Source organism: Paramisgurnus dabryanus, chromosome 19, assembly GCF_030506205.2.
Source record: "Paramisgurnus dabryanus chromosome 19, PD_genome_1.1, whole genome shotgun sequence".
Taxonomy (NCBI): domain Eukaryota; kingdom Metazoa; phylum Chordata; class Actinopteri; order Cypriniformes; family Cobitidae; genus Paramisgurnus; species Paramisgurnus dabryanus.
The window spans coordinates 2,612,492-2,631,760 of NC_133355.1; the positions used below are offsets into that span (position 1 = coordinate 2,612,492).

The window sequence follows — 19,269 nt, forward strand, 5'->3', positions numbered from 1 at the left end:
AATGAGAAGTCAAACTTCAGGATGTGTTAGATTACTAAATAACCTGTAGACTGGTCAGTACTGTAACACATGAAACCAGAAACACAACGCGTTATAAGAAAAAATGACCGCTTTAGGAATTTACTTATCATGGTTGAAAACAGCTTTCTGGACCTACACGCGCAAAACATTAAGGAAATAACGCGACATTTGTCAGCTCTGTCAAGGGTTTGTGTGTAAAGATGCTGTCATAGTTTGAAATGCAGATGTTATCAAGGCTCTGAGAAAATCGCTTTGTTACTTCCATCCCACATAACTTTAACCCCGGTTCTCCCCTACTATTATTTATCATGACTAGAAATAAATTCTTATATCTTATAAAATTGAAATATGTCAACTTAATTTTATAAGTTGTAGCAATCATGGCCGTAGCTACCCTTGAGGACACAGAGCAACTCATCTTCTGTTTTTTAAACTAAATGTCAGTGCTGTGGTTGGATAGTGTAGATTAAGGGGCGGTATAATTAAAATAAGATCCCCTTCTGACATCACAAGGGGAGACAAGTTTGAATGAGCTATTTTTTCACATACTTGCAAAGGAAAGGTTTACCAAAACTAAGTTACTGGGTTGATCTTTTTCACATTTTCTAGGTTAATAGAAGGACAGGGGGCTCAATTATAGCACTTAAACATGGAAAAAGATAGATTTTCATGATATGTCCCCTTTAACTGGCTACACTAACAAAACAAAGAACTTGACAAAACTTTACTTTTAAAATATTCTTTGGACAAGACTTGACACATGCATGTAACAAAACAAATCTACACAAGACAGCAAACACAAGGGCAATAAATAAGGAAGCAAATCAAGAGGGCAACATTAATGAAACAATAACAGGAGACGAGGGGGTGGGGTCTGGAAACAAGACAAGGAAAAAACATGATTTTTCTGATCAATATGGTTACTACACTTTTACCACAATAAAACCATGGTTTTGTAAGGGTAGACTAGAAAAACATGAACAAGGAACCCTGGATAATTAAACAAAAAAATTAAAGGCAGCAAAGAGTTTTTTTGATTTTGGGGCGATCTATGAAGACTTTGATGGATACACACACACACACAGACATGGTCCAGATGTTTAACTGATCTCCAGGAGGACTTTACATGCTTTGATCAGAATCAACTTTTTGTTGTGTAAAATATTATGGTTATGGTTCAACTGGTGCTATACTGGTGCTTTTAAGATGTTGACCTGCACTTCCACAGTTTGCATGTAGTGGGCAGTATTGTCCTTTTACAGTTTCAGCCACATGCTGTCTAGTCTGTAATATACAATTAACCATCAACCCAATTTTGAGGAATTCACTTTTATAATCCAGACTGGTTACGTAAATTTACGTTACATAAATGGCAGTGTTATTTATGATGATTAGATAATTCATGTTACTGTAATTCGGTCTTTGATCAGACTTTCTCACTATCAGACCTCTATTATCTAACCCTTCAATAAACTGATGATCATCTATAAGCACAAACTTACAGTAAATGAATCTGGATACTGAGTCAGGATTATAAATGCTTTTGATGACTAGAAAAGATGCAGTAGTTTTAAATAAGAAATGACTAAGAAAAATATACAGATCACCTTTAAATGCATCTATATCTGTATATCTACAGATTTACTATATATATCACATGAAGCAGCTGTTTATGTCTAAATTAACTTTGATTGATATTAATAATCAGGTTATAGTTTCATAAAAGAAAAATGTTTGAAAGAGAAAGAGTTGTGGGTGGAAATGAAACTGATTTGTCATTTTTTTTCTCTGAATGTAAGAGTTCAATTGTTGAAAAAAAAGGATAAAAGTCTCAAATAATACATTAATCTCTTCTCAAATCATTTTATTTTACCAGATGGATTTGTATTGCTTAAAGCATTTTTATAACTATGGGGAAATAATGGAGCTGGTTGAGAAATAGAAAGAGTTTAAAATAATTCAAGGGCCTTGTGGTCAGGAGACATTTCTGGAGAAAAAATGTCCTATATCATCCACATCCACCCCCAAATATATACGGCATGTAAAGAGAGCTAAAACGCTTGTAAATCTCTGATTGTTATTAGGGGTTTAAACTGGTTTCAAGGGACTGTATAAATAAAATGAAAATTATGTTTTGTAATTTGTGATACAATCTTTGACATGATCTTGCTCAATAACTTGATAGTAATAGGTCACCGGGGCGGACCCATAATGGGTTCGCTCCAAGGTCGGCAGCTCCGGTCTAGATCCGTTGCGGATCCGGCCCGTAGTTTATTGCTATCAGGATATTAAACCTATCAACACAGCAAAATCAACACTGCTGGTGTTTATATGAGTAACACAGACCTGGTGGTCCCCATATATACGCCAGCAGTGTTGATTTAACACTGATGATTTTGCTGTGAAGGTATTTTCACAGAATGGTCTTTACATTATATAGGATGATATTATATAGAAAACAGTAAATCACAAAAAAACGACATACATCAGGATTAAAGAAACTAGAAGTTGTCATTGTCTCTTTGAACATTTACACTGTGATGTAAACTTTATGAGCTGTAATTAGATTTACATGACCTCGATGCGTGTGAACTTTGTGCTGCCAAGACTGCATGCCAAATCTAATGTTAAACTAGATAAAGAAGGTCATACTGTACTGTATCTCACATACATGACACAAAATCACATGAAAGTCAGTGTCCTTCACTACTGTTACAAATAAAAGAGACATTTTTGATGTTTTTACGATTTTTTACTGTATTTGTCTTATTTGTGTATGACATCGTAAAGCACTTTGGTCAACCATGGTGGTTTTTAAACATGCTATATAAATAAATTGAAGAAAACTCCCTTCACCTCCTTTAATAAATTGTGAATAAAGGAATCCAGTCAATGTTCTTAATAATATACACTGTAAAAATGTCTGTAGAAATGACGGTATTACTGTGAGCTGTTTGCCAGTAACTTAATGTAAATTTAAATTGATGTTATTTACTAGCAACAGTTTGTTGAAAGTTAAATAAACATTAAAAATGAACAATTTATATTAAAACTGCAATTACAGCCTTATGCAAAACATTCTAGGAAACAAAATCTGAAGGAAAAAACTGAAAAAGGTTGACAAGGATTTCTGGTTCCCAGAATACTTTGCATGTAGCTGTTATTTTATAGTTTTATTCTGTAAAGATAAAGACTTGTTAATATTTCATGTTTATTTAACTTTAAACAAACTGTTGCTAGTAAATAACATCAATTTAAATCTACAGTAAGTTACTGGCAAACAGCTGTAAAAATTTTTTACAGTTTACAGATTTTTACCGTTTATATCCAAACAAATGTTTCTACAGCACCAATGTATATAAAATAAGCATGAAGTAACAATATGAATTAATAATAGGTTTACAGATGAAACTCAGTTTTACATTTATATACTGTAGTGCTTTTCTACAATGTTACAATGTTTTAAAGCAGCTTTACATTTTTTTTAAATGAATAGGATAAATAGCCTGTATACAGAATGTTTTTTTTCAATGTAATCTTTAGGCCTTATGCATTTATCTGAGATAAAGTCAGTATTTAGAGTTTGACCTGAGGATAACAGCAGTGCCTTTATCATGACAATACACATTCACCGACTGACTCCACATGAAGTTTATGAGCTTGTGTACTATGAACGCTGATGGTGACAGATCATGATGTCTACTGTACTGTAAGAGATCTCAGTCCAGTTTGATATCAATTATTTGGATTTTTTTACAGTTTTATTTTTTATACAACATAACAGAGAATATAAAAAGCACTCTTTTTCTCTTTTGTATGAATCTCTTTCTTCTGTGTTTAAGGTCAAACACTGAGCAGCTCATATGAATTTAAACAACGGTGAGTAAATAAAACTTTGCCGAATCACACATCACACAGTGTAACTATACTAATGTGCAAATACACTGGTCTGGGCTTATATCTTTAACTTAATATTACAATTAAAACAGAAAATGCCTCACACGTATTAACTTATAAAAACAACTTTTACAAGAATAAAAATAAGCAACATGAAAGAATAAACATTACAGTAAAAATTACAAGAAAATCTGCTAATACTGCTTGTTTGTTTTCTTTGCTGTAAGATAATTTCTGCACAGATCCATCCTTAAAATATGTAGTATAAAACACAAAAAAACTAAATTGCACATAGTGTACATCTTCTAATAACTAATACACAAATAATTTGACACATATCAAAATATTAAACCCCTATCTGATCTTCATAAAAAGACAACAGCAACAGAATCCCCCAGCCGCTCAAAAGCCCCAGATTCTGGAGAACAAACATCAGCCAGGGTCTCTTACTGTCCACATGAATCATAGACGGCAACTAGATAACAAAACACAGAGAGAAAAACTCATCATGTTTACCTGAAGATATGTAATAACCTTTAGAAAATAATATTTAAACTCTGAGAAAACTGAAAACAGAGTAAAATACTTCACTGCTGCACTCTTAAAAATAAATGTACTTAAAGTCACCATGAAATTAACATTTAAAAACTTTAATTATTGTAATATATATATATATTGTAGTGTTTTTATAAATAATTTATCTGTGTACTTCCATCAAAATCCATCTTGGTAACACTTTACTCAAAGGGTTGTTCATAAGACTGACATGACACCTTCACAATCAGGACATGATGTGTTATGAACATGAAGGAGATCTTATGCACATTTATGACTGTTATTAAGTGTCATTTGTTCAATTATGTCATTTTATTGCAAGGATGACATTGTTTGAGATAGTCTTTGTTATGATAGCTTGACATTAACCAATACAATATAACTTGTCATGACAGCTTGACATTACCAAGACAACATAACTGACAACTTTTTATCAGATACAAATTGAATTTCTCATTAAATATCATTAATACTTTTGTCAAGTAGTTTTCTAACAGCATCATGAATATTTTTCTTGACCTCAATATTTGACGACACTTGACCATGCGTCAATATGTTGACCCGGAGGGTATACCTTTCGCGTCATTTTTTGACGAACTGGGGACTTCAATACTATTACGTCCGTTGCATTCTCTTTCCTATTTTATTACCATTTGCGCGTCGGTTTAGGGTTAGATTTACATAATGACATCCCTACCCAAACCTAACTCTAACCCCAAGGCCAGGTGACAACTGTTTCTAACCCCAACGCCAGGTGACAACTGTTTAATTTTCGCGTACACTGTTTAATTTCGCGTACACTGTTTAATTTCGCGTAATCTAACCCTAAACCGACGCGCAAATGGTAATAAAATAGGAAAGAGAATGCAACGGACGTAATAGTATTGAAGTCCCCAGTTCGTCAAAAAATGACGCGAAAGGTATACCCTTCACGTCAACATATGACGAATGGTCAAGTGTCGTCAAATATTGACGAAATGGGGTGAGACTGTGTTACAACTACAAATATATTATTTGTCATTAAAATGTCATGAAGTGTTAATACTATGGCAAACACTTTTATAACATGAATGTGTCATGAATATTCTTCAGTTTCTATTTTTTTTTAAGTTTCCTCCAGGTATTAGAAAAAATAAAATCAATCATCCAATAATAATACTAATTAAAACGGATACAATTATATTTTATTATATTTCAAGACTGATTCACCTAAAATTAAATGAAAACAGTACAGTAATGGATTAAGCCATGCAGTGTTGGGTCCATATCGCTGCAAAAACAGTTAATTGAATTGAATTAATTAATTAAATGAATTAAATGTTTTGTTAGTTTTTTCTTATGTGTCAGATACTTTTAGAAGCCTGTTAGTTGTTTTTATATGTATTGTGCACATACATAAAGTTAAATATAATCTTTTGACGTGCCTGTCGCATTTTGTTAAGGTATTTGAAAAGTATTGACACAGTATTAACACATAATGACATTTAAATGACAAGTTCAATTTGTTACACTGTAGTTGAGGTCAAGAAAAATATTTATGATGCTGTTATAAAACTACATGACATAGTATTAACACTTAATGACAGTTTAATTTAATGTTAACCCATAAAGCTAAGTAGTTTCTTAAGTTTGATAATTATTCTGCTATGTCATGTTTATGACACATTTATTGCAAGTTATGATGTATTGGTTCATTTCAAGTTGTCACAACAAAGACATCTGAAACAATGTCATCTTTGCATTAAAATGACATAATTGAACAAATGAACTCAATGACTATTGTCATAAACGTGCTTAAAATCTTGTGTCATGTCAGGATTATGATGGACCTTATGCACAAGCCTTCAAGTAAAACCCTCGTCACGATATAGAAAAGAAGACAATTGCTACTTACATTTAATGACGACTTTAAAAGGTTCTTCACAGTGATGCCTTAGAATTTTTTTTTCCTGCCTATTAATTAGCTAAAGAACCTTTTGTAAATTGGAAATCCAGACAGCAGATAACTCCAGAACTGCAGACTTTGGTGCGAATCCAGCCCGGAGTCATCCACTGTCTAGGAAGGTTCTTCAGATGTTAAAGGATGTGAAAAATGTCTCCTTCATGGCATCATGACCTTTAATTTTAAGAGTGTCTATTTGCTTTTCAGTTCAAAATGTGTTTGTCATGAGAAACATTTTTTCGCGTTTAAGTGAATATTAACGTACCATGTCTGCAAGACCAACATACAGAAAGAGTCCAGTGGTGACGGCTGAGATCCACTCTTTAGCAATGGTTTCAGTGGAGACGGAGAGGGCGATGTACAGTCCAATGAAAGAGGTTAAAGCACTGCCCATGTTCAGCAATAAAGCTTTTCTTATTGACACACCACAATGCAACAGGATGGCAAAATCACCTGTAACCACAGCAGAGAAATATTCTCATTATAATCACAGGAGATCATATGAGCTCTTCATTGTCTCAACTGTTTCTCTCAAACATCAATGAAAGAGAAAACTGAGACTTTTGTTTCTTCTCAGAGCCTCACGCTTCAGATCTCATGTAAAAACTCAAAAGAATCACTGTCTGAAACACTGCTCAGGTTACTAAAGAGACCAAAGTCTGCAGTTAAATAATCTCAAGATGACCTCAAACTTTTCACATCAACTTCTTCCAAGACTCATTTATTTTTTATTTACACCATTCCAGCATCTATGCCTGGCAAGAATTGGTTAATCCATACACAAGTTTAATCCATACACAGGTTGGAGAGGGCAATTTGGTATCTCCAATTCACCTAACTTGCAGGTTTTTGGCACACAGAAGGGCCACCTGACCTAGCCGGGGCTCAAACCGGTGACCTTCTTGCTTTGAGGCAACGGTGCCACTGCAAAAAAATGACTTTCTTACATGGTATTTAGTATTTAAATATTCTTTAATCAAGAAGCATTTTCGTGATGAGCAAAATGAACTAAGAAAATAAGTCTAGTTTTTATCAAAAAATATACAATTTAAGTGAATATGCGCCTAAGGAGCGATTCACATTTTATGTCTTTTTGCTCGCTCGAGTTCATTATTTCAAATGTAGGCACGTTTCAACTTTCTAAAATGCTGCAAGCGCATGGCAGGTCATGTGACAAGAACCACCAGACGGTCGTGTTTTCCGCATGGATTTAGACACGAAATGTGAACCGCCACTAAAACAAGCAAAAATATCTGCCAATGGGGTGACAAATTTTTGACAAAAATTAACTTTTTTCTTAAACATTTTTCTTAAAATTTTCTCACCCCATTGGCAGATATTTTTGCTTGTTTTAACCACAAATTCACTTAAATTATATATTTTTTGCTAGACGTATTTTCTTCTGTCATTTTGCTCATCAGGAAAATGCATCTCGATTTAAGAATTTTTAGATGTTTAAACTGAAAACAAGACAAAAACACTAAGTAAGAAAGGTATTTTTGCAGTGCTATACTGCAAAAAATTATTTTCAACAAAATATTTTCTCAGTATGTTTGTCTAGTTTTCAGTAAAAAATCTAAAAATTCTTAAATTAAGATGCATTTTCTTGATGAGCAAAACAACCCAAGAAAATAAGTCTAGTTTTTAGACCAAAAATGGATTTTGTGCATAAAACAAGCAAAAGAAATCTGCCAATGGAGTAAGTAAAAAGATCTTGAACATTTTTCTTAAACACTAAATTCAAGAAAAATTCAAGAAGAATTAGCTTACCCCATTGGCAGATTTTTTTGCTTGTTTTATGCACAAATTCACTTAAATTTGATATTTTTGGTCTAAAAACTAGACTTTTTTTCTTGGGTCGTTTTACTAAGTAAATCCTAAGAATTTTTTTCTTGAAAATCATTTTTTGCATTGTACACACTGAACCACTGTGCCCCCCCAAGAGAAATATCTTACAAAGTTGAAACAAACTGAAAATGCATGCAGGAAGTCTGAAAATAGGAGCTTTTATAATATTTTACAATGATATGTAACACCATGGTAGACTTTCAATCTCATAATCCTATGCTCATGAAGTAAATATCATAAAGTAGAGAACCCAGGTGTCAACAGTTTCTTTATGCATCTGGGAAAATCTGAGACTGAATTTAGAGAAAGTTTGTTTGTCTGTATTTGCCAATCAGCGCTTGTTTGTCTCAGTTAAACTGTGAACAAACACTCAACAGAGATCATGTCATACAGATGGTGGATCTCTCACCCAGCTCATGTGGGAGCTCATGACACAACACAGCCAGAGATGTGGCCAAACCCGAACGCCAAGACATAGAGAACGCTGCACCTATCGCCAAACCATCAGCAAAGTTATGAATGCTGTCGCCGATGGTGATCATGAGAGGAAGCAAACGCTGCTCTGAATAAAAAGAGAAAGATGATGAGAATCAGACGCTTAATGTGTGTAATGATTGACAGCGTCTTCTTCGGCTGTATCTCACCTCTTCTGAGCTCAACAGGTTCAAGGAAAGATTTCTCATTCTTTTCTGTGTCAACCTACAATCAACAAAAGTGTCACTTAATACAAACAAACACGAGATCATCCAACACTGTTTCTTTCTGACTCCTTAACATCTTGCGTGATCTTAAATATGTCTCACCAGATCCATCTGTGAGCTTGAGTTTTTGTTGTGTTTCTCTTGCTGGAACATCTGCAGGACTTTGCCGTGGTCACAGTGATGAGGATCAGACTTCTCCTGTAACAGAAATCAGACATCAGACTTTTCTTACAACATCCATCGTTCATCCAGTCTCAGATCTGATCACCTTCTCTCGTCTATCGATCTAATAAAACCCATCACAGATCGACAAGTCTCTTCTGAGGTTTTAAACTCTTATCATCTCTATTTTTAGCCTTAGTATATTGGTGTGAAAAGTCTTATAAACATTTCTTTAAGGACTCACTCCGTCATGATGATGATGTTCACCGCGGGTAATGATGGCGAAGATGCTCTCCATCAGGTAGAAGAGATAGATGCCAGCAATGAGCACCAGGAGTTTGTAGATAAAGTCATAGTTGTCCCCTGAATGGTCATTATTAGATCCATCTTCATGCTTGTGAAGCCCTAAAAACTACACAAACACACAAACACATGATTGGACACAGTAGTTGTGTTTGACTTCATGCAGCGCCGGAAGAACCGACAGGCGGATGGCGTAAAGGTACCACGCAAGCGCTTAAAGAAATCATACGGACAAGTCTAATTTCGAATCGATCTCGCTGTACTTTCATGTCATCCGCCTATCAGTTCTAGCGGCGTCGCATGAAGTCGAACAAACTGGACACATGCGGGTCACATGAACGGACACACTAAAGGCTTGTTCAACTTCATGCAGTGACGTCAAGGTACCACAAGAGCGATTCAAAAAATCACACTGAGAAGTCTAACAAACATCACAAGTCACATCAAAGGTCAAATGATCAGACATGCAAATATCACAGGTCACAAGACTGGACACACAAACATCACGGGTTACACAGCAATGAAAATCTTCCCTGCCAATGAAATGAACTCAAAAATGAAAAACTTTCTTGTAGCGCTTTGTAATAATGTCTGTGTGAGCAATCCTGTTATTTTCTCTTCAGGGTGATGACATGATCTGACAGGCCTGCAGTTATGTCAGCGTGGATCTAAATGAATGAGGAAATGTGGGAGATGATCGCTCACCCGGGGGAAATAAAGTGTGCCAGGCCTGCAGTACAGAGCCGAACGTGACCAAATCTGCCCGGTTAAACCATAAAACATAACCTTTTGACCAGATCAAGTGTGATAAGACATCCATCAGAGGATCATTTAGTTTTTTGTGAAGGTCATGTGTTAAAATAAGTTTATGAATGCTAGTGAATGAAGTTAAAGGCGGGGTGCATGATTTTTGAAAAACATTTTAGAAAAGGGAGTTGGGCCGAGTACCAAAACACACTTAATGTATGATTAAAGTTAAAAACTATAATGTTTGAGGGACATGGCATCGGCATTTCCACTTTTGAGACAGATTTGAGAAAGGTTTGCTCACCGTGGGCAGAAGATGGAGAATGGCATCACCCGTCAGCGAGCCCACAGCCAGACTGACACAGAACTGAATACAGAGCTCAAACACTTGAGTACAGGAGGAAAACAACAACACCGCGATACCAAACATGGCCATCAGACAGATGATGAGGTTGGCCAGGGTGGCGTATCCATATCCTAAACACAAACATCCAGTAACTGTGAGATAGGGCTGAATACTGGAGCACATTGGGTTATTCACTATACTACAGTGGCGGTTCGTGACTGCTCATCCGAGTGGCAAAAAATCTAAATATGTGTTCGGAGTGTCATGTGTGTTGCTTGTGTTTTCAAAATATGTGTTTGTTGCATCATGTAAATCATGTGCATCACCTGTTTTGTCAAAATAAGTGCCTGCTGCACACGCGTCAAAACCGTTTATGATAAAAGAGACGCTCATGTTCACAAATACACACAAGACACTCCTTTAACATTAAACTCTGATTATGCATGAGATTAAGAGAGTATCTGGCAAACATGAGCATCTCTTTTATCATAAACCCTTTAGATGCATCTGCAGCAGGCACTTATTTTGGCAGGACACGTGATGCACATAGGATCACTCGAAGCACAGAACACATATTTTGAAATGACGACCCACACACATGACGGGTTACATACATGTTGTGATGAACTTCTCATCGAGTGCCCTCGAAAAAAGAAGTCACTGGCCACCACTGCTATACTAGACTATACAGGTCATTCAAACACATTTATTATTGTTATTAGTACAAAACAGCAAGTTTTTCTGTATAGTTTTTATTGGTTTACTAATTTCTCACAGGTCAGCACCGACTGGCAGATGCCAACAGAAAAAATACCCAAAATATTTCAATACAGCAATATGATTCATATGATAAGGAACTATTAAACGTACTGTATAGAGTATAAATTTTATTAATCTAAAAATAAACCAAAAAAATACAGCTAACATTTTTAAGACAGCATATGAGCTTTAAATAATTTATATTAATCATATTTAATGTAAAGCAAATTGAGATATGAGTTCTATAGTATTTAAATAGCCATGTTTATTTTTAGGTTTATTTTTGGCACTGTATTTATCCATCTTTAAAGGAACAGTATGTAAGAAATGTATATCAATTAATCATAAAATGGCCCTGATATGTCACTAGACATTAAGAAATCATTTTCATTTCAAATACTTATATCACTGACAACAGTGGTCCGGCCAGGATATTGTCATTTAAAAAGTGGAGTTGCAGCCCTCAACTGATGTTTATGTTGTCATGTTGTGTATTGGACACCAGTTGTGTGATTGCAGTACCAGTTTTAGCCACAAGTTTTGTTATTGCAATACCAGTTTTGGCCACAATCCTACATACTGTTCCTTTAATTTCATAAATGTCACCCTGGACTCAAATCCAGTCATAAGGGTCAATTTTTTTTAAATTAAGATTTATAAATAATTTGAAAGCCAGATAAAAAAGCTTTCCATTGATGTATAATTTGTTAGGATAGAACAATATTTGGCCTCTAAGACTAAGGGTACAAAAAAATACTTAAAAAATCAGCAAATGAAGTCCTTAGCAACACATATTACCAATGCATTTTTAATAAATAATTAAATACATTTTTGATATATTTGTGGTAGGAAATTTACAAAATATCTTCATGGAACATAATCTTTAATATTCTAAATTTTTGGCAAAAATAATAATTTTGACGCATTATTTGCAATTTCTACAAATATTCTCATGCCACTTATGACTGGTTTTGTGGTCCAGGGTAACAAATAGATCCAAAAATAAGCATTAAATAAGTGAAAAAAAAAACATCAGGATTAGGGCACGATGATATTGTGAACTTTCTCTACAAAGTTATTGTGCCCACATGGAATCACAATGATGCTATTATTGCACTAACTTGTGCTTTTTAATTTTATAAATAAATATTATTTATAATATCTGTCAATTTAATCTTTTGTATTATTTTTTACATGATTGATTCATATATATATATATTTAAACAGTTATTGTCAATACCTCTATACTGTGACACTGCTCATCATGATATCTGTATCTAATGACTAAAACATTGTGATCATGCAGCTGTCATTGTTGCTCACTCACTTTCAGCAGTGCTCATAGAGTCGGGTCTCTCAGGACTCGGACTGATCTCAGAACAGACACCACTGAGGATCTGCTGAATCAGCGCAGGGCTGAGCTGGGTGAACTGATCTCTGGTCAGTATTGAAGAGTTCAGATGGTAAATTCTCAGCAGGTCTTCAGTGCTAAAACAAGTCTGTATATGAAACATAATCTGTTTATGCATGTGAAAAAAATGGCATTTGACATTCATACATGAAGAGCTCAGATGCAAAACCCTCTAAGTGTGTCTGACATGTTTTCTTGTAAATAAGCTTTTTTTAATCAGACTCTTAATGGATTCTGCCAACAAACAGTATTTCTGAATGACATAATGCTGGGATTAAGCGTATTTGAAGGAAAAATATTTGATGAATGTGTAATAAGCGCCAAAAGCATTCAATATCATGATCTCATTTTTGGCAGAGGTGGTGTTTAGTGGCTTTTGCATCTGAGCTTCTCAATTAATTTCACCCGACAGAGGCGCTCCTGCTTTGATAATCCTGCATGAAACACTCGGTTTAGGGTTTACTCTTCTCTAAAAGTTTCATTTCACAGGTGTGAAATGAAGACCTTACTTTAAACACCATATGGGTTTACAGAAATTGAAAATATTTGAGCTGGATAAAAGGCAGCATGTGTACAGATTACCATTACAGACAGATAACAGCAGATTCCAGATCAGTGTACTTCAACACATCCATCAAGACATATAAACATTAACAGACACGTCTTACACATCATGTACAGCTCTCAAATCATCTCTCTCTTTATCAAGCGTCACAGATAAATGATTCGATTTCTGCAGGATGCAAAGATTTCCCATGATGCACCAAACAAGTTCTGGATGTACTGGAAAAACTGACTTTAACACTGATCTGAGACCTGTTGTGAGGTTTAGCTTGTAATCATGACGGCTGATATTGTAGAGATTTACGGTGGTGTGTCACTTCTGCCCCAAACAAAATCACAAAAAAATAGATTTGAGGATTTTCTGCTGAAAATGTGATCACGGTTTGCTTGAACAGATCGGCTCCGTGAAGCTCAGGTGCCGTGGGTGCTTGCTAAGGGGTTTGAACGACAAAAATAATTAAGTTTCATTTCTGAGAAAAGTAACAGCGCATCTGACTCCTCAGCATGATCTCAGGGATCATTTGTGTGGTACAAAACAGTCAAAGTTTATTTGTTGAAGTGAGGGCCAAAGAATGATTACCTCATTCCAGTTGCTGTTGCTATGGTGACCCTCGGGATGTGGATCTGGATGACTCTGTCTGTGGGCCTTAGCATCAGTGTGGTCGTGCTTGTCAATGTGTTCAACTTTTCCCAAGTTAAGAGATCTCAGAATCCCTTCAAAGTCTGAGGAAGAATGACATTAAAAATGCATGAGAACCACTTGTGGAAGAGCAGAAAAAGGTTAATCAATAGATTGAAATCTTTGAAATAATTAACTCTTCATTATTCAATATTCACAGTGTAGCGAAATTTGAAGAAAAAGGTGACGCTTTAAAAAATATACCATGCAGACTGAGATGATCTGTGTTGTTGAAGATGTAATCCAGAAAGTATTGTTGCTCTGGCAGGACGTTCGCTCTCATGCAGTCTCCACGCAGGACGTGATAAATGATGTTTCCCAACACGACATCCAGATGTACATGTGTGTGATCTCCATGATGATCGCTGCTCTCCTCCAAGATGTCATTCAGAGAGAAACAGGGCTAAAAACATAAATATATATTTTTTTCAAATCACTAGCCCTATATGAACGATAATAGCAAACAATTGTTTTATCTATACATAGACATTACAAAACTGAGAAAGGTTCAGTTAGCTACTGACCTCATGTTTGTCGGGCTGATAGTTTTTCTCTATATCGAGAAACAATCTCTCCAAACCCTCATATTCTGTGATGCTGACATCAGCATGGGGATGATGGCTGCTGATGTTGTCGTTGTCGTGGCCTAAAGTTGTTTGGATGAAGTGTTCGGTCTCCGCACCCCATCGGCCCTCACGTACGGCCCTGCAGGTCTCCGCTGGAGAGCTCAGATACAAACAGAGACCAGCAGAGGTCATGAAGAACTCCTCCATCTGTAGACCATCTGAACTACTGGAGTTACTCAAGACCTGAGACAGACCAGATACAGAAAGACACTACATACACATAAGAGAGAGAGACAGAGAGAGAAAAAACTTTTTATTAATTTTTATTAAACTGCATCTCAGAGGAAAACGTTCAACTTTTTTAATAGTACATCAATAAATCTGAACACATGCAGTGTTTGTAGCATCTCAGAGCAGACATCTGAAAATCAGGAGACATAAATGAAAGTCTTGTTGTGTGAAAATTTTTTTAGCCTAATTGGTTTCACCTAAAGCTATTTACAATTGCCACAAGAGACAAATGTTACGTAAAAACATTAAAGTGTTATCTATACATTTATAATGTAATGTTAATATTTAAAAACAAATGTCTAACTAACATAAATCTTCAATATGTAAAAAAAATAAATGCTTCATTCATAAATTCAAGTATCTTACATTAAAAAAAGGGCCATATTCATTTATAAAAAAATTACAGTAGTAAAAATAACTTACAGTAAGTAACTGATTGCCAGTGTTGGATAAGTTACTCAAATAGTAATTGGTTACTAGTTACTAATGACATCTTTAATCATGTAATTAGATTACTGTGAAAATTACTATCTCCAAAATGTATTTATTACTTATTACTAATTACTTTCTAAGCCCTATTTAGTAAATGAGGCTTAAAACAGCTCGAATAAATCTTATAAAAGTAAATATATTGTTCTGGTCACACTTGTTAAGAGGCAAGTCTCACTACTTTTTAAATTGAGACTACTTTTGCATCAATACACTACCATTGACTGCTTTTTAATACTTAGTAAATTAGTTTAAGTTTAAGTATTTCTAGGAATTGTGTAGGATTAAGGATGTAGAATAAGGTTTTGCAGTATCAAGCATTAATATGTGCTTTATAAGTATTAATAAACAGACAAATCTCAGAAATATTAATGCTAATAACCAACTAGTTAATAGCGAAATTACACTAGAGTGTTACCATTATTCTTATTAACTCACCAAAGTATTTAAAATGAGAAGGATACATATAAAACATGCATTTTATCCTTAGACTTTAGATGTACATTATATATTATTGATCGACAGTTCATACACAATATTTAGTTGAATTTCATCAGAAGTTACTGTCATTAAATTACTGGAAAAATAAGTGGAATTTACTTTACTTTTTGAAGGCAAAAGTAATTAAATTACTTTTATTTTTGTAATTATTTATTACTTTTATTGATTAAATTATCAATAGATTTTAATAAACACTCACGTTTTATATTATATTTGCATGTGATGTTTGTATAATTATGTTATGTATTTCACTTTTACAAAAACATTTGAGGGAGAGCCCCGAATTTGTCACACTGGATAGATATTGTTATCTATACGTACAGTGTACATGTTATGTAATAGCTGATATGTGAGGGCAGTAAAACCACACCAGGCTACACATTTAACTGCTGACGAGGATGAACCTTATAATACAGCTCTTACATGGTTAAAACTGTTAAGAGTTAAGTACAACTGTTTCATAAAATCAGATCAAAACAGCTGTGTCAAATCTGTTTAATATATTGTAATTTTATAGTGTATTGTTTTTACATTTTTATTTATTGAAGTGTGACAAGTAGCCCCGTTCTTAATAAGGAAATGTAGTGACACATTTATTTGTTTAATATATATTTTTTAAAGATTTCACAAATAATAACAATAAAACAAGTCGATCATGAAGAGTATATAAGAAGCTGGTAAGCGATTTCAAATGTATTTCTTAAGCCTTACACTAAATACAGAATATTACAGGGAAATATAAAAATGTATTTTACCATTTCGCTGCGGTGTAAAAATAATTTAATAGTATTATAATGAATAGTGATAAACATAACGAATTATTTATTTTATACTCTTTCTTTAAAGTTATAGTTTAACTTTGTCGTTTTCTTGTGATGCAGTATATTTTAAACGCGTATTCTTCAGCCACAAGTTTTGCGCACGAGACTACAAGGGCAGGCGCGCGCTGGACCTCGCCCTCTCCCAAACTGTCAGACATATCTTACCTTTTCACACGACACACCGGAGCACTGCACACGTTTCTCCAACTGCTCAAAAACCAAGCGAACCGCATCATCTGTGAGGATCTTCTCACCAGGAGCCACCAGATCCACAACCCTCCTGTAAATGTCCTCCTTATCTCCATGCGCCCCGCAGCACAGACCGAGACAGGTGAAACTGAGCATTAAAACAACCCTGTTCTCCATAATCGATGCGTTTTCTCCTGCTTTATTTTTTCTTTTTTTTGGTACGGACGAGATGTTTGTGGTGAGGTGGGCTCGAGAGACTGCGCGCACACATGAGCTCCTCACCTATGATACCTGCTCAGGTAGAAGCTCTTCTTGCCCTCTGATTGGTCATTTCTCCACCTGCACTCATACACGTCTCATAAAGCTCTTCCATTCACCTGCTCTCAGAGTTTCGGATGGGGGCTGCCATACCTGGAGATCACATTCACTTCATATTTAACACCTGCACTGCTGAAATACTGTAATGCCACATCTGTGATGTTTAATAAAGAATGTATAGGGAATATAGAATATTAAAGATTTATTGCAGTAATATAGAGTAGCTGCTGCTCTCAGAATGGGCCTATATTACCTGTCTGTCTGCTGGAAGAAGAAAGCCATTTTACTACAGTATTGGTTGCAATATGACATTTGGAGATTTTAGTGATGTTTCTTTCTTTAGCTGAGTATAATGAGATGTTTGTCCTGTTGTGATTCATGTGACCTCTCTTATGTCTAGGGTACGTCCTGACATCAACCTTTCACACAATTCACAATGAACTCAAGGAGATGATAAGTCTCACAAGCAAATGTATAGTTAAAGTATTGTGCTGAGGATGTTATCTCATCTGATAGTAAACATGGAGTTGTTTGAAGATCTGAGTTGGGCAAAATTTTCAACAGTGTGTGACGAATCTACGGTCCATCAAACAGCTCTGTGAAACCGGATATACTGCTGAATACAATGAGACCATTGAACTAAAGGACTAAAGACCAAAAAGTCCAAAGCTTTGATTCCCACACTGCAAAAAAATGACTTTCTTACTTAGTATTTTTGTCTTGTTTTCAGTAGAAATATCAAAAAATTCTTAAATCAAGTTGCATTTTCTTGATGAGCAAAATGACCTAAGAAAATAAGTCTAGTTTTTAGACAAAAAAATATACCATTTAAGTGAATTTGTGCTTAAAACAAGCAAAATTATCTGCCAATGGGGTGAGAAAATTTTGCTTAAATTAAGAAATCTTATTTTTAGATTTTTTTCTCACCACATCGGCAGATATTTTTGCTTGTTTTAAGCACAAATTCACTTAAATTGTATATTTTTTTTGTCTAAAAACTAGACTTATTTTCTTAGGTCATTTTGCTCATCAAGAAAATGCATCTTAATTTAAGAATTTTTAGATATTTCTACTGAAAACAAGAAATACTGAGTAAGAAAGTCATTTTTTTGCAGTGCACAAGGTGATGACGGTTACTAAAACATCCATCGTATGTTTCAAACTTAAATAGCTTATTATTTTATAACTCTCATTACCTCTTAAAAATACAGATCATTTGCTCTAGAAAAAAATATGAAACTTTGGTATTTTGGTATGAGATGAGATGTCTTCTGAATAGACACATATGTGAGATGACTCAAGTCTTTGTCTCAGGGGATAAGCAGACAATTTGAGCAAAATTCCTGATATCTCTAGAAAGAAAAGAAAAAGTCTGTTACAGGCATGTGTGATTTTAAGTTTTTAACAGGAAACAGTGAAGTTTCACACCTGTGTGATTTACCTGTTGCTGTATCTGAATCTTTATGTGTCATCATGTGTCGTCTTATTTAACCTGAAATGCAAAGAAATGTTCTGTTGCATCTTATCATCTCCAACCTAAAGCACATTTAAATCGCATGGACTATCTTTAACAATAATATTAAAGTCAATTTAAAATACTGTGGATGATCTGCTCGTACTATCTCTGGCCACAGGAGGGCGTCCTTGTCTCTGTTAATTCAGGATTCATTTAGGCACACTGCTGAGATCCTGTTGGACTGTAAAACATGGAGTAATCTGAGTATTCAAAGCTTAATGCTTTACATTACATTAAAAACAGTCGACAACTGAAACTGCAAAAATTTCTCTTCACCTTTACCGAAAGAACAAATTAAAGGCATTCAGCATTACATTTAATGTATTATATATAAAAATTTTTATTTACAGAATATGTTTTTTTTGCAAGTCATTTCTGGACCACCTGCAGAAGTTTCGTGTTTAAAAATAACATAAAGACCAGACCAGACCCAAACACAGGTCCCTTACGCCAACAGCCTTTATGTCTTTAGTTCTGCAATGTATTACATTGAGTGGCACAAGTGTTCGCGTTTTGAAAACCACAGGTTCTTTTAAGAGCTGACAGAGACTCTTTTCAGGAGTTCAGAGGTCACTTCATCTCTCCTGTGCACTCTTCCTTAAAACCTTCTCAGCACACAAACTCCACAGAGACCTCAACAACG

General features: G+C 34.9%; 1 protein-coding gene across 1 annotated transcript; it reads right to left on the bottom strand.

Moving 5' to 3' along the window:
• Nucleotides 1-3,591: 3,591 nt before the first annotated feature.
• slc39a4 (solute carrier family 39 member 4) lies at nt 3,592-17,078 on the bottom strand. The gene is made up of 12 exons (XM_065281562.2): nt 16,769-17,078; nt 14,460-14,771; nt 14,140-14,338; nt 13,837-13,979; nt 12,609-12,780; nt 10,481-10,653; nt 9,371-9,538; nt 9,067-9,162; nt 8,908-8,962; nt 8,673-8,825; nt 6,681-6,868; nt 3,592-4,393 (listed from the first exon to the last, which is right to left on the bottom strand). Exons 1-12 carry the CDS (start codon nt 16,967-16,969, stop codon nt 4,265-4,267), a joined length of 1,989 nt encoding a protein of 662 aa, XP_065137634.1. The 5' UTR covers nt 16,970-17,078; the 3' UTR covers nt 3,592-4,264.
• Nucleotides 17,079-19,269: the final 2,191 nt, after the last annotated feature.

Bases quoted from the DNA above. Each gene is read 5' to 3' on its own strand.
- slc39a4 (XM_065281562.2), bottom strand. From the start codon at position 16,969: ATGGAGAACAGGGTTGTTTTAATGCTCAGTTTCACCTGTCTCGGTCTG. The intron at 9,539-10,480 runs GTGAGCAAACCT...GTGTTTGTGTAG, and splicing joins TTCTCCATCTTCTGCCCACG to TTTTTAGGGCTTCACAAGCA. The intron at 6,869-8,672 runs GTGAGAGATCCA...CTGTGGTTACAG, and splicing joins TGAGCTCCCACATGAGCTGG to GTGATTTTGCCATCCTGTTG.